Source organism: Hyla sarda, chromosome 3 (genome assembly GCF_029499605.1).
Source record: "Hyla sarda isolate aHylSar1 chromosome 3, aHylSar1.hap1, whole genome shotgun sequence".
NCBI lineage: Eukaryota > Metazoa > Chordata > Amphibia > Anura > Hylidae > Hyla > Hyla sarda.
In genome coordinates this window covers 51,506,296-51,527,363 of record NC_079191.1, presented here as the reverse complement: position 1 = coordinate 51,527,363, position 21,068 = coordinate 51,506,296, and the positions used below count along the sequence as shown (strand labels likewise).

The following is a 21,068-nucleotide window of genomic DNA, read 5'->3' as shown; positions in this document are numbered from 1 at the left end:
AAATGTTGTGTACGGTTGCATCCGTTTTGCCTCGGATACGGTTTTGCCGATTTCTCAACCGTAGGCAAAAACGCTGTCGACCACGTTTCTGCCTCCGGTTGGAAAACCGTATGCGAACCGTCTGCGGCTCTTTTAACATTGTTGTCTATGAGAACCGTACACAGAATTTCAGAATACGGTTGCACACGGTTTTTCTAATCCGTTTTTGGAGTTGACAAATGCGCAGATTGGAATTTCAATAGAACAATAATAACTTTATTAAATTGCTGGAAAATTTATTCCAACAAAATAGCAAAACCGTTGGCAAAAACTGATGCAAACGGATAGAACCGTACGGGGAAAAACCGTATACGTTTTAATTTGGAGTCATACGGTTGTATACGGTTACATACGGTTTTTGCCATACGTTTTTTAGCGAAAAACCGTATAAGGTAACCGTATTTGAAAAACGTGGTGTGAACCCAGCCTAATCAGGGGATACCGTATTTTTCGTCCTATAGGACGCACCGGCGTATAAGACGCACCCAATTTTTAGGGGCAAAATCTAAAAAAATAAAGATTTTGAACCCAATAGTGGTCTTCAACCTGTGGACCTCCAGATGTTGCAAAACTACAACTCCCAGCATGCCCGGACAGCCGTTGGCTGTCCGGGCATGCTGGGAGTTGTAGTTTTGCAACATTTGGAGGTCCGCAGATTGAAGACCACTGCATAGGAGATAATACTCACGTGTCCCCGCCGCTCCAGACCCGTCACCGCTGCCCTGGATGTCGCTCCATCGCTGTCGCCGTATCCCCGTCGCTCCGGAACATCTCTGCTGCCGGCCGTGTATCCTCGCTCTCCGTCGCCGCCATCACGTCGTTACGCACGCCGACGCACGTACGCGCCGGCGTGATGACGAGGAAGGAGAGAGCCGGCCATACAGGGGATCCCTGAACGGAAAGACACCGAGGAGGCAGGTAAGGTCCCTCCCGGTGTCCTGTAAGCACTAACCCGGCTATTCACTCGGGCTGTTCGGGACCGCCGCGGTGAAATCGCGGCGGTCCCGAACAGCCCGACTGAACAGCCAGGTTAGTGTAACTTTCCCTTCAGACGCGGCGGTCAGCTTTGATCGCCGCGTCTGAAGGGTTAATACAGAGCATCACCGCGATCGGTGATGTCCTGTATTAGCCGCGGGTCCCGGCCGTTGATGGCCGCAGGGACCTCCGCGATAGGGGTGTATTCGCCGTATAAGACGCACCAACTTTTCCCCCCCAGTTTTGGGGAAGAAAAAGTGCGTCTTATACGGCGAAAAATACGGTAATTGGCTTGGTGAGAGAAGTGAACCCAACGGTCTCTCTGGCTGAGCTCCAAAAATCTTGTGTGCAGATGAGAGAAACTTCCAGAAGGTCATCCATTACTGCAGCCTCCACCAATCTGGGCTCCATGACAGAGAGGCCGGAAAGAAGCCTCTCCTCAGTAAAATACATATCCATGCTGCCTGGAGTTTGCAAAAGAAAAAGAAAACAGGACTCAGACTATGAGAAAGAAGATTCTCTGGTCTGTAAAGTTTTAGGCTTCAATTCTAAGCGTCATGTCTAAAGGGAACCAGACACTGCTCATCACCTGCCTAATACCATCTCAGCAGTGAAACATGGTGGGGGCAGCATCATGCTGTGGGGGTGTTTTTCAGTGGCTGGGACAAGGAGGCTGGTCAGGGTTGAGGGAAAGCCAAATGGAGCAAAGTACATAGATATTCTTAATGGAAACCTGATCCAGAGTTCTCTGAACCTCACACTGGGCCAAAAGTTCATCTTCCCAGCAGACAATGGGGGAAGATTTATCAAAACCGAGGAAAAGTTGCTGAGTTGCAAATAGCAACCAATCAGATTGCTTCTTTCATTTTTAAAGAGGCCTGTGAAAAATGAAAGACGCGATCTGATTGGTTGCTATGGGCAACTCAGCAACTTTTCCTCGGTTTTGATAAATCTCCCCCAATGACCCTAAGCACAAAGCCAAGACAAAACAAGAGCGTAGGGTTGCCACCTGTCCGGTATTTTACCAGCATAGCCGGTATTTTGACCACCCGGCTGGTATTCTAATATTAAAAATACCAGCCATTCAATGGCCGGTATTTTTCCAAACAATCCTCCAACTCCCGAAATGTTGCACCATATACTATACGAGTGTTTCCAACCAGAGCACCTCCAGCTGTTGTAAAACTACAACTCCCAGCATGCCCAGACAGCCAACGGCTGGGATTTGGAGTTTTGCAACAGCTGGAGGCACCCTTGGTTAGGAAACACTGATCTATACTATATACTACTGTGATACCCTGGGGGTGTAGGGTATATGGGGTGTAGCTGTGCGGTAATTAAAGGGTGTCTGATTAACCCTTTCCATTCGTGACGCCAGGGTGGGGGCTCCTCTGCAATGCTTGTCCTACCGCCACCCTTCCCAAGAGCGATAGGGAGGTATGGAATAATTGAATGTCCACAACCGGAGAGCTTGCTGAAAACAGTCGGAACCTTTACTGAAGATTTTACCCAAGCTTCATAACCGGAACAGTCTCTATACAGGCAAAGTCTCTCAGAGATTAACAGTGGTTGGGACCTCGTGAGTCTATTGAGCTTAGGAAGGTAATTGTTGCGGTGATCCACTAGATTTAGGGGTTTGGATTCGGTCCAGTAATCACGCTAGCTTTAGCGGGGATTGAGATTTTAACTCACGGTTTAGTTTAGGCTGAGGCCGGCAGGTTTGGTTTCTGGCCTAGCTTGTCTTTGAAAGTTGCGCTGATCCGTCCTGCTAGTCCGGCATCCACGAGAGCAGCAACCAAAGAGAGCGATAATTGGCTACAGCTCCCTTATATGGGCAGGGGCTGGACTAGAGCTAATTGGTCCAATACTTCTGTCAATCACCTTCACATAGAATTATGGGTAAAAATGTGACCCAAGGACCTCCAAAAGGTCCTCCAACATACCATAGAGGAATTAACATAGTCACATGACCGAAGGTCCTGCGACGCTACCAAGGTAAGTAGACTAATATGCATTATATTAAATATATACATTATTAAATATGTACACATAAACATTATAAAATTAGAGAAAGAGGAGGCGACTAGGGGCTGTCCCACCTGGGGGACCCTACCTGAACGTAGTAACTCTGACTTTGGGGACCACCATACAAGGTACGGTATGCAATACGGTACCGGGACACCACACTACTATATAGTCCAGCATGCTGGGAGTTGTAGTTTTCATTTGAAGCAGCTGCTGAGCCGCAGGCTGTATCAGGGCATGCTGGGAGTTGTAGTTAGTAACTAACTGCAACTCCCAAATTTAAATTTAAAAAAGCGATCAAAAGGTCGCATCAAAACAAAAATGGTACCGACTGGGACGCAAAATATGAGCCTCATACAGGCCCATATATGGAGAAATAAAAAAGTTATAGGGATCAGAATAGGACAAAATTTCCCCCGCATATGTGTATCTTGTTATGTCACGCATATAATGAATTATGCAAATTAGCATGGCCAATATTTTTTTTGCAAGAAAGGTGACAACACTAAAAGAGGGGCTAAGACTAAGTACTGAGTAAAGAGTCTGAAAATGTCCATAAGCAATATTTTCGATCTTCCTTTCCAATAAATTAGCAAAGATTATTAATCTTCAGTTTTTTCTTTGTTATTATGGAGTATTGAGCGCAAGATGATGGGGAAAAACAGGATTTTTCTAAAATATTATTTAGGCACAAGTCCTTAACTTAACAAAATGAGAAAAAGGGTCTAAAATTTTAGATAGATTTTTTTTGCATTTTTTCACAGGTTTTGTAATACATGGTGATGTGCCACGAAATCTCACTATATATTTAACCCCTTATAAAGAGTACTCCAGATGAGAACTATTTTGTGCCATCATTCTCAGGCTGCCAGCATATCAAAAACAACAAACTGGACTTACCTGCTGCCGCTCCCTCGGTACCCCGGTATTACATCTCCAGTTCTCCGATGCCGTCTTCTTCCTGATTCCGCATCTCAATGCATCACACTGTCGCTCAGTCTATCGAGGACAGAGGTGGGACATCGCTGCGGCCGGCGATTAGCTCATCAGCAGTGTGACGCACCGACCACTGGCAACCAGGAAGAAGACGACTCCTGAAAACTGGAGATGTGATACGGGGGTATCGAGGGAGCAGTGGTAGGTAAGTCCAGTTTGTTTTTTTTATATGCTGGAAGCCTGGGGATGATGGCAAAAAAAAAGTTCTAAGCTGGAGTACTCCTTTAAAATGACAACTGCAGCGGCATTACACTTATCCCCTATGCACAGGATAGGGGATAAGTGTTTGATTGCAGGGGGTCCGACTGCTGGCAAACCCCGATCTCCCTAACGGGGCGCCGCCATAAGCGCTGATGGTGAGATCTAAGGCGCGTAGCGTCGACCTAGAGGTCGACGGTGACACCCTGTCTCCTCCCCGTCCCCATACATTTCTATGGGGGATGCCTCTCCCATAGAGATGTATGGAGGAGGCGTGCCTGCCACAACGTCATGCTGCGGCTGGCACACCCACTGCACGGGACAGCCGCGGCCCCGTACAGGAGATCGCCGGGGGCCCCAGCGTTCGGACCCCACGCGATATTATAATAAAAAGCTACCGTATTATAAATTATTATTGTAACCTAATAAAGATAGCATGTCAGTTTTACTTTGCACTGTGAAAGACTAAAGTCATATTGTATTTTTTAGTTTTTTTATATCATTACCCCCACAAATATTTTTTTCAGTTCCACTGGACATGGTAAAATGAAATGTGTCACTACAAAGTACAATTGATCCTGCAAAAAACAAGCACTTACATGACTATGCAGAGAAAAAGTGGAGCAGTTGCTATTTGCAACCAATCAGACTGCAATTTTCATTTTTTTAAAAGGTACAAAAAGGCCTCTGAAAAATAAAAGAAGCAATCTGATTGGTTGCTATTGACAACTGGCCAACTTTTATTTTGCAAAGGTTTTAATAAATCAACCCCAAGGTTCTTAGAAGGTGAGGAGGTTAAAAATGAAGATGCAAAAAAGAAAATTGGCCTGGTCTTTAAGGTCCAAACAGGCTGGGTTTTTAAAGGGGTACATTTTAGGAACTGTCTAGAGCAGCATATGTTTGCTATGGGGATTTTCTCCTGCTCTGGACATTTCCTAAAATGGACAGCAGAGGTCAGCAGAGAGCACTGTGGTCATGACATCAGAGGAAATGCATTTCTTTTTTGGATTTCTCTTTAGTATACAGCCCCTAAAAAGTACTGGAAGGATTAAGCTTTTTTTAATAGAACTAATTTACAAATCTGCTTAACTTTCTGGCACCAGTTGATTTAAAAAAAAAAAAAAAAATAAACAAAAGTTTTCCACAGGAGTACCCCTTTAAGGGATTTATATGCCAGTACACACTATAGGGGACATTTATCAAGGTATTTAGAGATTTTATTTTATTTTATTTTTTGCCTACTCTAGGCATACTCACAAAAGTCACACAAAAAAGTGCTTAGGCGCACGTGTGACTTTTTGTGCGACTTTTGTGAGTAAGCAAAAAGTTACAAACAGCCCTACCTTTACAGTGGTCACGAATTTATGATCGCAAATACCTCAAAAAAAGTTGCAAGTCTACTCCAGGTCTGACCTGGAGTACAAAACTCCCGCAAGTTTAAAAAGTAGCAAAAAGGTCTCACAAAAGTCTCAGCTGCGACTTTTTTTGTTTTGCTTATGTGCTCCAAATGTATCAACCCCCTCTGTTAGTATGATAAATATGTAGCACAAAAGCAAAACTAAAGCAAAGGACTACAGAACTCGCTTACCAAAGCAGCAATGATAAATGTCCGTCCCTCTATATATTTTTTATATTATGCACACATCTGATATTATGAATGCTACATAATTTGCACCTTATACATGATATATATGTATATATATATATATATATATATATATATATATATATATATATATATATACACACACACAGTGGTCCCTCAACATACGATGGTGATCCGTTCCAAATGGACCATCGTTTGTTGAAACCATCGCATGTTGAGGGATCCGTGCAATGTAAAGAATAGGACAGTGGACTACAACCTGCGGACCTCCAGATGTTGCAAAACTACAACACCCAGCATGCCTGGACAGCCGTTGTAGACCACAGGTTGTAGACCACTGTTAGAGGAAGTTGTACTCACCTGTCCCCGCCGCTCCGGACCGTCACCGCTGCCCTGGATGTCGTCTTCCATCGCTGTCGCCGCATCCCGGGGTGTCCCCGACACTCCGGCAAGGCCTCTGCTTCCCCGGCATCCGCGCTCTCCATTGCCGCCATCACATCGATAGGCACGCCGCTCCTATTGGATGACTGGACAGTGTGCGCAGCGACGTGATGATGACGACGATGGAGAGTGCAGACGATTCAGGGGATCCCGAAGAGGACGCGCCAGAGGCCAGAGGACAGGTAAGTGATCGTCAGCACAGGGCACGGGGCACCGTAAACGGCTATTCGGTGGCGGGTGAAGCAGTCTGCACTGCCGGATAGCCGTTTATACGATGGCCCCGACATACAAAAGCATCGTATGTTGATGCTGCCTTCAAAATGCAATGGCCTCTGAGAGTCCATCGTATGTTAAAATGATCGTATGTCGGGGCCATCGTAGGTCGGGGGGGTCACTGTATATATATCTCCACGTCAAAAAGGTCCAACAGCACTCTCAAAGTAGGTGAAGAAAACACAACAGTGTTTATTAAGCCATGTTCAGATGCAACGTTTCGATGGCATCCGCCATCTTTATCAAGCTGCTTGATAAAGATGGCGGATGCCATCAAAACGTTGCATCTGAACATGGCTTAATAAACACCGTTGTGTTTTCTTCACCTACTTTGAGAGTGCTGTTGGACTTTTTAACGTGGAAATCTGTGGATAGTCTGCGACTGGGACTGTTTTTTCCTATTGCACCTCAACTCTTCAATCAGAGATCCTTATTGTGGTCGTGCTGCCCTCCATCCCCCTTCGATTTATATATATATGTGAATGTAATTATCGTGTGAAGTGTAGTTTTCCAGCAGAACAGCACTTCCATTAATTCTGGCCCTAGTGACGTAAATGGGACGCGGCCATTGATATATCGGTTAGGTATGTGATATTCATCTCTATAGAAGCGTAGAGTAAATCTGCCACGTGCGCCATTCACAGAGGGTTTTATAGTTGTAGTGGCCCTTAGTAATTCATCGCCTGACTGATTTATCTTGCGGAACGTGCTCGGGATTCACTATGAATCAAGTTTCTCGTACAACAGAGGAGGAGAAGGCAGCCAGCGTTATTTTTCCAGGAAGGGGACAGATTCTCATCCATTAATGGGTTTAGATGAGTCGCTCTGTACTATAAGTGTTTTCATCTTGTACATTACACCCAGAATGGATCTGCTGAACAAGAAAGAAATGTAGCGCTTCATCATGTCTTATAATGAAACTGAGGAAATCCGTCAGGCCAGAGGAAATGTATAGAAAGGACGGTGTAGGTTAGAATGTATGTGCAGCAAATAAACAGTCACATTAAAAATATCACAGTAATCTGTACTGCACAGTATATACATATATATCTATATATATAAAACTCAACGTGTATGTATGTGTGTGTGTATGTATGTGTGTGTGTGTGTGTGTGTGTGTGTGTGTGTATATGTATGTATATATGTGTATGTATGTCTGTATGTTCCAGCATCACGTCCAAACGGCTAAAGATATTAACATTACACTTGGCACACATGTTACTTATATGTCAACAACAAACATAGGATAGGTGATTTAACCCTTACTCACCCCCATTTGCCAGGGGTGGGGTTTATGTTTAAAGTCCCATACAAGTCTATAAGAAATATAGGTTACTGCATAACTTACAAACAGCTGGAGATATTTCGATAATACTTGGTCACATGTTACTTATATGTCCGCTTAAAATATAGGAGAGTTAACTACCGCCATTTGTGAGGGTCAGGGTTTTTATTTAAAGTCCTATGCAAATCAATGGGAAATGTATGTTCTCATATAACTTCCGTACGGCTGGAGATATTTCAATACATGGTACACATATTACGGGTCGGGATATGAGGGCGGGATAGGAGGTCGGGATAGGAGGTCGGGATAGGAGGTCGGGATAGGAGGTCGAGATGGGAGGTCGGGATAGGAGGTCGGGATAGGAGGTCGGGAAAGGAGGTCGGGATAGGAGGTCGGGATAGGAGGTCGAAATCGGAGGACGGGAAAGGAGGTCGGGATAGGAGGTCGAGATAGGAGGACGGGATAGGAGGATGGGATAGGAGGACGGGATAGGAGGACGGGATATGGGGTTGGGATATGACAACAATATGAGGACGGAATATGAAGTCAAAAGCTTATGAAGGAAAAACGGAGCAATGCCGGGTACTCCGCTAGCATATATGTAAAACTCAATGTGTATGTGTGTGTGTATATGTTCCAGCATCACGTCCAAATGGCTGAAGATATTAACATGAAAATTGGCACATGTACACATGTTACTTATATGTCAAATAAAAAGATATGATAGTTAAATTAACCCTTACCTACACCCTTACATAAAAGATGGGTTTTTGTTTCAAGTCCCATGCGAGTATATGGGACTTCCAGTACCTTACTCCCCAAGCTCCGCTCTGCATCTCCTGGTGAATGTGTCAATCCGGCTTGCAAGCCACACCCCATCTCAAGAGAGAAGGTCGGGAAAGGAGGTCAGGATATGAGGATGGGAAATGAGGTTGGGATATGAGGACGGGATAGGAGGTCGGGAAAGGAGGTCGAGATATGAGGTCAGGATATGGGGACGGGATATGAGGACAGGATATGAGGTCGAGATATAAGGACGGAATATGAGGATGGGATAGGAGGTCGGGATATGATGAAGGGATAGGAGGTCGGCATATGAGGACGACATATGAGGATGGGATATGAGGTTGAGATATGAGGACGGAATATGAGGACAGGATAGGAGGTTGGGATATGAGGCTGAGATATGAGATAGAGATATGAGGTCAAGATAGGAGTTCGGCATATGAGGTCGGGATATGAGGACGGGATATGAGGTCAAGATATGAGGACGGGATATGAGGACAGGATAGGAGGACGGGATAGGAGGTCGGGATAGGAGGTCGGGATTGGAGGTCGGGATTGGAGGTCGGGATAGAAGGTCGGGATAGAAGGTCGGGATAGAAGGTCGGGATAGGAGGTCGGGATAGGAGGTCGGGATAGGAGGTCCAGATAGGAGGTCCAGATAGGAGGTCCAGATAGGAGGACGGGATATGAGGTTGAGATATCGGGACGGGATATGGGGACGGGATATGACAACCATATATGGGGATGGGATATGAAGTCAAAAGCTTCCTCCTTTGTTGATTTTCCTCCCCAACAAGGATTAGGAAGGAAAAACTGGGCAAAGCCAAGTACTCAGCTAGTATATATTATATATGTGGTGGCCCAGTACGGGAGTTGTTACCCCGTACCCTTACTGCCCCGTCATGTAGCCTCCCTGCATCTGTTCTGCCATGATTGTATATTATCCCATATGTTATGTATATAAGAATGTTGTATCTTTAAGAAAGGTTAACATGTGATCACCAATTGTCGTGTGAGTTGTCATGTGATTGTTACCCAGGAGGTATCAGTGACCAGGTGACTTAAGGGTGACCAATGGGACCCCACCAGAGTCTCCCACATAAAAGCCCTGGGAGGAGTCTCTCCTCTCTCTCAGTTCCTGAGTCTTTGCTGAGGTGCAGTCGAGCCTAAGAGTCTGGAGTCATAGGAGCCTCAAGTCATGTCTGCAGCCACAAGCTACTAGTCTACAAGTAAGATAAAGTCACAGCTTAGTCTGTCTCCAGTCAAGTCAGTCACTGTCATCTATTGTCAAGTCAACGTGGCCTGCTCTAAATTGTCCAAACCCTCTGCAAGTCCCAGCAAGGCCTTAGGGTCTCTAAAGTCACTGGTCACCTCTGTGGGCCTGGCTAAACTATATAGACTGCACCATCTGTCACTCAGTAAAGCTACCATTGTCTGTAACTTGGGGTCAGAGTCATTATTGCCTCCCGTGCCTAGCCCAGGATCCTGTTGTATACCTTCAGGTGGTATTGAGGATAAACTACACCCTGGCGTCACGAATACAAGGGGTTAATGCCATCTGCCCCTAGGGTAATTCCATCTGCCCTGCATCACACCCCATACCACATATATATATATATATATATATATAGCAACAGAAGAATGCAGCAGCACACTGCCTGCACAAGGATATAGGTGAAACATGAACATGCAGATAAAACATGAAGAGCTATACAGCTATGGTGTAATAGATGCAAATGTGAAACTATGAAATAGTGAGGCACTTAGCTCGCAAATTTGTCTCCGCCGGCGGTCAAATAGCTTGGACCGTCCCACCGCGATAAGGTGGCCTCATTGGGACGGACCCTACACTGTGAATATGCCTCTGTGTGAACAGTTCAGTAAGCATGGCAGGGTCTGGAACATCCAAGACACCTTATATACACACCTGATAGAGGTGGGTGGGGTGCAAGGCCAACATGGAGGTAGCCACTCCCCCGTATGTGCAATACAGACAAAGAATAAGTCAGCCAGCATTCTTTGTCTATATATGTCTATATATATATATATATATATATATATATATATGTGGTACATATATATATATACACACACACACACACACACACACAACAATAAAGAGGCCCTTCATTTGCTCGACAGCAGTGTCCCAACAGCTGTTTAACAGGGGTGTTAAGAATTTGACCCCCACCGGTCTGATATTGATGGCCTAAGGCAAAATTTCGCATTGGAATTCCACCGGAGATTCCGTATCAGCAGAATCCTGTTGAATTCAACAGGATTCTGCTGCGCTGTGCACACAGCAGTGTGGTGGCCCAGTACGGGAGGTGTTACCCAGTGCTCCTGCTGTCCTGTCAGGCAGCCTCCTTCAGTGTCCCCAAGGCCCTCTGCACTTGTTTCCCCATTGTAAATATGTTTTACCATGTAAAGTGTTATAAAATGTAATGTTGCTTTAAGAGTTATACCATGTGATGTGATTGTTACTCAGGAGCTACCAGTGACCAGGTGATCCCATGGGTGACCTATGGGCTCCCTGCTAGTCTCCCCATATAAGCCCTGGGTGGAGCTTCTCTCTCTTTCTGCTGAGGTCCAGTACAGTCCTGTCTAGTGTGTGTGTCCAAAGTGTTGGAGACCTCAAAGTCCAGTCCTGCAGCCACCATCAAGTCAAGTAAGATAAAGTCACAGCTTTATGAGTCAAGTCAAGTCAGTCCCTGTCATCTGTCAAGTCAGCGTGGTCTGCATTCAATTGTCCAGTCCTACTACAAGTCCCAGCAAGTCCTTAAGGTCTCTGCTTCACTGGTCACCTCCTTGGACCCTGGCTGAACTGTATAGACTTTACCATCTGTCTACCCTCAGTAAAGCTACCATTGTCCGTAACTTGGCGTCGGAGTCTTTATTGCCCCGTGCCTAGCCCAGGATCCAGCGGTATACCTTCAGGTGGTTATAGGCTGAACAATGCCCTGGCGTCATGAATACAAGGATTAATGCCATTTGCCCCTAGGGTAACAAAATCTGCCCTGCACCACACACCCCGCTACCACAACAGACTTTCCAATGTTTCTGGCATGGAAATTCTGAATTCCGAGTCCTCAGAAAGAATGAACCTGTTCATTCGTTCTGCAGACTCCACACGGACTGCATAGCTGTCTATGAGGCGGTGCATTCCCATGCAATCCTAGGGCCGGCATATTATGCCAGTGTCTGCAGTCTCCGGAATGTCCACAAGGAAAATTCCGAAGTGTGAACATAGTCTAAGGAAAAGTCATCATTGTATTCCTGAAAAACGCCTTTAATCTCACACAGTGAATAGCAACTGTGTGCACTGGCTATGTTCACACGGCGCAATTTCTGCTCGGAATTCTGCTAAATTTACTGCTCATTGAATGGATTTTGGGATTCCGCTGTCTCATTCACACAGCAGGATTTTTGCTTTCCGAATTCTGCAAAAACATTGAACATGTCTTTAAAGAGTAGCTGTCATCAAACCATATTTTCTAAACTAACTCAGATTATATTCCCTAACTACTCCTAAAAGTTTTTTCCAAGCTTTAATAAACTCTGTATCGTACCTTTCCCCTTGCTCACATTGTGTAACCTCCTGGCAGGAGAAAGTGGGCGTTCCCCAGCAGGCACGACGTCACTCAAGCCTGTGAGAGCTGTACCTCACCATGCCTCGCACACACTTCCTGAGTATGGTCTCCTGCCAGGCCGGGAGGAGACCAAACTAACTGTTTGACTTGCGCTGGGAACAGAACAGAGCCACCTAGTGGACGTTTTTTCAATAACATTAAAAACATATAAAAAGATTGAGCATTTTAACAGCAAGTAAATAACAAAATGTCTTATAATTACATAAGGGACAATATAGTAAAAGTTTAGTTTGGTGACAGGTACTCTTTACATTTAGTGGAATTTCGGGTGAAATCCCACTAAAGTCAATGGGGCTTTGGATTTTGGCAGAATTCTGTTTACAGAGAAATGACGTCAAAATTTTGCTCAAATTCAGCAAAACTGCAAAGATTCCGCAGCAAAAATTTAGTGGAATTACAAAAATTCTGCCATGTGAACCTAGCCTTAGGGTATGTTCACACTGCAGAATTTCCATGCAGATTCTGGTGGAAGAATTCAGCTTTGAAATTCTGCTACATTAAGTTAACATTGTGGGGAATAGAATTTCCTCTCTGCATTTCGGCTTCACAAAAAAAAAAAAAAAAACTAGACATCTCAATTCTGGCTGCTGCCAGCTTGGCAAAATGGCATCTAAGTGGAAGCACGGAAATTCCGCTGTGTGAATGTCGCCTTAGCATAGCCTGTCAGCATTTACGGTTACTACTGTGGCCACCAGCAGAAGTATAAATGCAGCTCTAGATGTAATTAGAAAATACAACAGTGTTTTTTGCAGGTCCTGGGTATAACAGAATAAAAACCTTGGCTTTTTCAGGCCAATGTGTTTATTTTTGTTTTTTGGAGGGGGGGGGGGGGTGTTGGGATTGCTAGCATCCAAATGTTAGCTTAAAGTCAACAGGAAATATAAATCACTATACCTACAATGTTCTAGGTTTTTGTTTTGTTGTTTTTTTAATCCCATCATAAAAAAATTAAAAACACCCCCTTTTCCTCATTTTGTTAAATAAATTACTTAAACCACAAATATATGAAAATTCCTATGGCAGGTAGGAGTTAATAACTCACACCAGCCCTTTCAAACCGATTATAACCAATAAAGAAAATGTAAGAAAGCCACTATATATCTCAAGATGTACAACCGTCTACTTTATACTCTGCTTTACAACCCTGAGGGCACATACAGATTATTAATAGCTCAACAGACAAGTAAATACAAAGTTATGATTAAGAATGCATGGAATATCTCAAAGCTCTAAATACACAATGATAATATCTACAATACTTAAAGGGGTACTCGGTAGGGGAAAAATATTTTCAGCTAGCTGTGTACCCGGCTTTGCCCGGTTTTTCCTTCCTAATCCTTGTTGTGGAGGAAAATCAACAAAGGAGGAAGCTTTTGACTTCATATCCCATCCCCATATATTGTTGTCATATCCCAACCCCACATCCCGACCTCATATCCCGTCCTCCTCCTATCCCGTCCTCCTCCTATCCCGACCTCCTCCTATCCCCACCTCCTCCTATCCCCACCTCACATCCTTATGTCCTATCCTCCATGTTGGGAGTTGTAGTTTTGCAACAGCTGAAGGCACACAGCTTAAAAGAACATTGACTAAAAGGAATTTTCTTATGATTAAATGACAGGGAATAACTAGCTGATCAGTGATGGTCCAATTGCTGATCAAGAGAAGAGAAGTGAAATTTCCTCTGAATGAAAGGAGTGGAGGCACACACACACATGGCCTTCGCTCCATTCATTCTCTATGACATTCGACAATGTTAAAGGGGTACTTTCAAAGGAAAACATTTTTTTTTTTTTTTTTTCAAATCAACCGGCTCCAGAAAGCTAAACAGATTTGTAAATAACTTCTATTCAGAAATCTTAACCCTTCCAGTACTTATGAGCTGCTGTATACTTCAAAGGAAGTTGAGTTGTTCTTTTCTTACTGACCACAGTGCTCTCTGCTGACACCTCTGTCCATGTCAGGAACTGTCCAGAGCAGGAGAGGTTTGTTATGGGGATTTGTTCCTGCTCTGGACAGAGGTGTCAGCAGAGAGCACTGTGGTCAAACAGAAAAGAACTACACAACTTCCTGTGGAGCCTACAGCAGCTGATAAGTACTGGAAGGATTAAAATTTTTATATGGAAGTAATTTACAAATCTGTATAACTTTTTGGTACCAGTTGATTTAAAAAAAATTGTGTTCCACTGGAGTACCCCTTTAAGAAGCCCACTATAGACTCTCTGTGTAGTCGGATACTGCAGTCATATTCCCTTCCAACCAGGGGTCAAGTCCTGGGAAAATAAAGTGTGGGAACTCACCCAAGATTTCCACTCAAGGGCTGGTACTGCTAATGGGAATGGTGTCCCTGCTGTGGAAAAAGTGCAGGAACTCAGTTTCCACGCATTCCTGCAGAACTTGAGCCCTGCTTCCAACCATCCTCTACATCGTGCTATCCTACCATTGGTGGTCATGATCTGGCATCTTATATACCAACCTTTGTCCTGGAGTCCACTCTCCATCAGAATGGCGGTAAGTTTCGGCTTTAGAGAAGACTCCGCTCTGCGGCTGGTTCATCTCCAGGACTCGGTCACTGAAGCTGTTCTGAACTGAAGATCTATAATAGATATAATAAGAATTAAGAAATACTAAAATACACTGTCAATAGGGTTCACAGCCTACTATAATAAACTGCAAATTATAAGGAAAATGGCATTGTTTAAATAAAGTTTTTTTTATGTTTACCATCAACTTTTTTGTATTTTAAATTTTTTTTTAATTGGTGTTTTTTATTTTTTTTATTTTCCTATCTAGATTTTATAATAATCCTGAAATCTTGCAGCTTCCATTCTGGCCACTAGGCCCAACGCTAAGCTGAGGCTTCCAGATCACTTCCAAGGGTGTCCTCCTTATTATCAAATACAGGATTACAGTAAAAGGCGGTACAAGAGATGCATATGATAGCTGTTGCTCACAGATCAGCCTCCCCCTCTCTGTAGAAGGACTTCTAAAAAGGTTAAAAAGCATGCCCAGTAACTTCTCCAATTCATGTGAATGGGAAAGCTCCTGTCTATTGTCACCTTTATCCTGGTGTGTCAGAAGGGAAGCGGTGTAATTTAAAGTGAATGGTCACATGGTAAAAATGGGTAGTTCAGGGAACTGAACTTTTCAGACGTATATAGTGTCTAAAGATAAGTGTCTGATCTCGGGAGGTCCGATCGCTGGGTTTCCCTGCAATCTCCTGTACAGGACCCTGACTTCTTCCGTGTCTTCGTGGATGAATGCAAGTGACGGCCTGCTCAGCTAATCACCAGCTGAGGTGGAACATCGCTGCTGGCGGTGACTACCTGAGCGGGCCATCACTTGCGTTCATCCAGTAGGGTAAAAGCTGCTCTGCCCCAAAGATGTGTAAGTAGCCAGGGTCGTGTACAGAAGATCGCAGGGGGGTGGGATTCCAGCGGTCGGACCTCCTGCCATCAGACACTTATCCCCTATCCTGTGGATAGGGAATAAATGTCTGATAAGTTCAGTTCCCTGGACTACCCCTTAAAGGAATACAGTCCGCTGGAAAACATTTTTTTTTTTTTAAATCAACCAATGCCAGAAAGTTTAACAGATTTGTAAATTACTTCTATTTAATTTTTTTTATCCTTCCAGTACTTATCAGCTGCTTTATCTTACAGAGGAAGTTATTTTCTTTTTTTAATTTCTTTTCTGTCTGACCACAGTGCTCTCTGATGACACCTCTGTCCATGTCAGGAACTGTCCAGAGCAGGAGAGGTTTGCTATGGGGATTTGCTCCTGCTCTGGACAATTCCTGACATGGACAGAGGTGTCAGCTGAGAGCACTGTGGTCAGACAGAAAGGAAATTCAAAAAGAAAAGAACTTTCTCTGGAGCATACAGCAGCAGATAAGTACTGGAAGCATTAAGATTTTTAAACAGAAGCCATTTACAAATCTGTTTAACTTTATGGCACCAGTTGATTTAAAAAAATATATTTTCCAGTGGAGTACCCCTTTAATTTGACTGCGATTAGAGCTTTGTTTTTCTGATACAGACCTCGTAATTCTTTGCATTGACACTGAGTTAAAGACTATGGATTATGCTTTTTACTTAATATGGAACAAAAACACTTTTTCCATAGATCGTTATTAAAAAAAAAAGTTTCTAAAGTTTAAATTTATATATGTATATATTTTTTTTTTTTTGTTTTTTTTTAAGGATGTTATTCAGGAAAGGATTACTTCATATAAAATACCAACATTGTCCTCTAGGTGTCACTAAACACCGTAGTAAAAAAAAAAAAAACATATTTCCTTGGATATGAGATATAGATGGTGTTGGAAATAATATAAAAGTCATATAATCAATAAAGTAACAACCTTCCCAATACTTTTGTGGATTGATGTTAAATACAGTGATACGATAATATACAGCGGCACACATTGGACTTACAGATCAATCTGTGGGCATCATGTTATAGGACAGTGGTCTTCAACCTGCGGACCTCCAGATGTTGCAAAACTACAACTCCCAGCATGCCCGGACAGCCGTTGGCTGTCCGGGCATGCTGGGAGTTTTAGTTTTGCAACATCTGGAGGTCCGCAGGTTGGAGACCACTGTTATAGGACAACTTATTCAGGGAAACGTGCAAATTACTGATCTAAATCTCTGCTCATTCTGAGCTTAGGAGTCATGTGGGCGGTCCTAATCAGTGAGTGACAGCTCTCACTGAATGAGCATGCAAACAGAGTTAGGCTCCTTTCACACTACCGTTTTCGCCCGGTAGGTGATGTCCGTTAGGAAGATAGCGGGAGAAAAATTTGTGCATGACACGTCTTTTCCTCCCACTTTCTTCAACCGCAATAACGGGACTTATAACGGACGTTAAAGGAATCCCATTCAAGTGAATGGGATCCTCTTTGCCCTTTATAACTCCAGTTATGCTCCGTTACAATAACGGACATTAAAGGGGTATTCCAGGCCAAAACTTATATATATATATATATATATATATATATATATATATATATCTCAACTGGCTCCGGAAAGTTAAACAGATTTGTAAATGACTTCTATTAAAAAATCTTAATCCTTCCAATAGTTATTAGCTTCTGAAGTTGAGTTGTTGTTTTCTGTCTAACTGCTCTCTGATGACTCACGTCCCGGGAGCTGTGCAGTTCCTATGGGGATATTCTCCCAGCATGCACAGCTCCCGGGACGTGACATCATCATTGAGCAGTTAGACAGAAAACTTCAGAAGCTAATAACTATTGGAAGGATTAAGATTTTTTTAATAGAAGTAATTTACAAATCTGTTTAACTTTCCGGAGCCAGTTGATATATATATATATATATATATATATATATATATAAAAAGGTTTTGCCTGGAATACCACTTTAATGGCAGCCAAAGTAGAAAAAAAAAAAGAAAACAAAGAAGAAAAAAAGATAAATTAACATCCATTTGTAACGGAGCCTCTTCACTAGTGTGAAAGAAGTCTTAGCTATCATCCGCTGAATAGGACCACCCACTTGACTCCTAAACCCAGAATGAGCTACCTATCAGTCTTCTCGGCTCCTCTTGCTCTATAACATGATATAAACTGATTATAATGCATATTTAAAGGGGTATTCCAGGAAAAAAAACTTTTTTTATATATATCAACTGGCTCCAGAAAGTTAAACAGATTTGCAAATTACTTCTATTAAAAAATCTTAATCCTTTCAGTACTTATGAGCTTCTGAAGTTAAGGTTGTTCTTTTCTGTCTAAGTGCTCTCTGATGACACATGTCTTGGGAAATGCCCAGTTTAGAAGAGGTTTGCTATGGGGATTTGCTTCTAAACTGGGTGTTTCCCGAGACACGTGTCATCAGAGAGCACTTAGACAGAAAAGAACAACCTTAACTTCAGAAGCTCATAAGTACTGAAAGGATTAAGATTTTTTTAATAGAAGTAATTTACAAATCTGTTTAACTTTCTGGAGCCAGTTGATATATATATAAAAAAAAGTTTTTTTCCTGGATAACCCCTTTAATGTGACAGGTGTCTTTAAAAAAAAAATGTTAAAAGAGAGAGATAAGCAAACCACCTGAAATTCATTTCAGGAGGATTTGTTAAAATCAGCCACCAAATTTGATTTCTACAGAAGCAGGGACTCCTGTCAAAGGACAGGAGTCCCTGTTCCTGTACACTGAGTGGTAAGACATACACAGTACTCACTTCTCAGTGTGTACTGGGTCATCTGGAGGCAGGCAGCAATTCAATCTGCCTCAACGCTTACGCTCGCTACCTTCGCTGGGCAGGGCGCTTTGCATCTGGCCTTTGTGACCTAAGCTTCAAGGTGTACAGGGGCAAGAACTCCTGCTGTTTGAGAGGAGTTCCTGCTCTTGTACATAATTTTTGCGGGGCCTTATGCCAATTGTGTAAGAAGCCACAGAAAGGAGATACAGGAGCTAGATTCCTGTCAAAGACACCGCTCTATATGCCTCCCTGCTCAGTGAATGTTGTAAGAGGTGATGCCTCCTTCACCATTGTCACTTACTTCAAGGTGGCAGAACACACTGAGGGGTGAAGCACAAAGTATATGTCTCAATACCCAGTGGATAGGAGTATCTGATACTGTCTGTGATTTGCCTGTAGCAAACATTTGGACAAATTGGAATTTGTTTTGAAAAATTCTTTGGGAAATCAGTTCATAAAAAAACCAATTCACTTATCTCTAATAAAAGACAATAAATTCAGTCAATATTTAACATGAATTTTGAATTACAGAACATTTTCTCCTCTGTTCACACATAAGCTAGACTGAGAATACTGCAGGTTTTCTTTTATCACACAGCAGTGCATTATGGGAGCTCAATTAAAGGGGTATGCCACCGCTAAACAACTTAATCCCTATGCACAAGGTTAATTATGATAAAAACAGGGCTATATTTTATGTCCATTTATTTAATATCTGCATTCTTAATAAACAGCATGCGTACTTTTAAAAAGTATATAAACAAAAAAAACAAAAAAAAGAAAGAAAAAATTAGAATCAAACCTGGCTGTTTCGATGGGCTCTGTTTCCTCCTCAGAGCTCATTTCGATGCTAAACATGTCTTCATCTTCAGTCGTGTCCCCATTGTCTTCTCTCTTTAAGTTATCAAGCATTGACTTCCTCCTTCGTTTCCGTCTCTTCTTAACAGAGCTGGTGGTGGTGCAGTCTGTGCCGCCCTGGTTGCCAGGGACCTGAGTGGAGCCGGACGGATCCAAATTTCTTGTCCATTCTATTGTGTTTCTCTTCAACTGTGACTCCATAAGTGAAGCTCCATCCAATAAGATAGGAGATGTTGCCAGGTGGGATGGGACATATTCCTGGGATGACAAAGGTCATTCGTATAAGTACAGGAACACAATTAAGGAATCTCAAGCTTTCCTACCTGAATTTTTTTATAGTTTCCTCCATCTAGATCAGGTAGGATCACCACAGCAAACCTGTTAGGTTGGTTCTCACAACCTGAGGTCCAACTAGATATCACAGGATCCAAAAGGAAGACTACTCGATTACACTGTCGATGGAGTGGATCATGGAGTGGTCACTATTTGGTCAGTATTTTTTTTGTCAAAACTACGAGCAATCTGCAAAAAGCACCAACAGCAGACATACAGTATAGCATCTGTCCCACTCTAGGCTTACAGTCCTTACCTTCGCTAATACAGTGTAACAAACTGCTGTTATTGGGACAATAGAACTAGAGCTGTAAAAGTTATCAGTCTCTTTAAGAACAGTTCCATTCAGTGACAGCACTATCTTGAAAGTGTTAAGGACTTCAACTTTGGATAAGGAGAACTTACCATTGTACAATGATTTAAAGGATTGTATCAGCTCTAAACCAAGCTCTCTTAGCAGGTAACTGTTTACAAAGTTATAAAATGATGTTTTTCTTACAAGTTCAAGAATTGCAAAAGGCTGAGCTGCAGCATGACTCCCCCCACCCCACTCCTCCCTGCATCATTGGTATATAAGGCTCAGTGCTGCAAGCCAAATCCTGTACATTAGACATGCAGAGCAGGGAGGGGAAGGTTGTAGGAGGTGTGCATGTGAAACATGATTTTATAACTTTACAAATAGCCATCAGCTAAAAGACAGGTATCATTAATTGTATCTCCCTATCAGCTATCTGCCCATATCTTTAGTTCTGACTATAATATAAGGCTGACATATTCCCTTTAAACTGTACTTACACTACGCAAGTGTAACTACAGGTGGTACACAAAATACAGTTGACTCTGGTATCTGGAAGGGGACAACATTTTGTCTGCAACATCGGGGACAACATTACCAGGGGCATAGCTGTATGGGGTTGTATCCAAAGATGCCTATGTGACATACAAAGACACCAGTATTAAAAGAGAACCTTTCATTTTGAAAGTTAAATCTATAGGCACAGTGTTTTGGGGTGAAAGGATATTTCAGTCCAATCTCTGGGCAGCCTGTTATAGAGCAGGAGTAGCTGAGCAGATTTTGAACATAATAGTTGGAAAAGATTCAGCAGAAATAGTAATGTAATGTATTTATTTAAAACTCTACTTTTTTTGATCTTAGGAGTCCAGTGGGTGGTCCTAATCAGTGATTGACTACTTCCCCTGTATGAGTAAACTACCCACTAGACTGCTAAGAACAGACGTATAGATAAATAAACCACTAGTTATACATATTTGTGGAAAAGGTTTTAGTATAAACTAGTAACTTATTTATTTAAACTTCTGCTTATTTTGAGCTTAGCAGTCCAGCGGGCGGTCCTACTCGTACAGGCAAAGCTGTCAG

At 42.9% G+C, this 21,068-nt stretch overlaps 1 protein-coding gene across 5 annotated transcripts in view; it reads right to left on the bottom strand.

The window, feature by feature from the left end:
- The window catches only part of LPIN1 (lipin 1), a 136,600-nt gene that overhangs the window by 68,586 nt on the left and 46,946 nt on the right, over nt 1-21,068 (bottom strand). For all 5 annotated transcript variants that reach the window (XM_056564214.1, XM_056564215.1, XM_056564216.1 and 2 more), the window contains exons 4-5: nt 19,302-19,615; nt 14,751-14,870 (exon numbers count right to left, since the gene is read on the bottom strand). In XM_056564214.1, the coding sequence (XP_056420189.1) occupies nt 14,751-14,870; nt 19,302-19,615 (434 nt within the window). The remainder of the gene's footprint in view (nt 1-14,750; nt 14,871-19,301; nt 19,616-21,068) is intronic.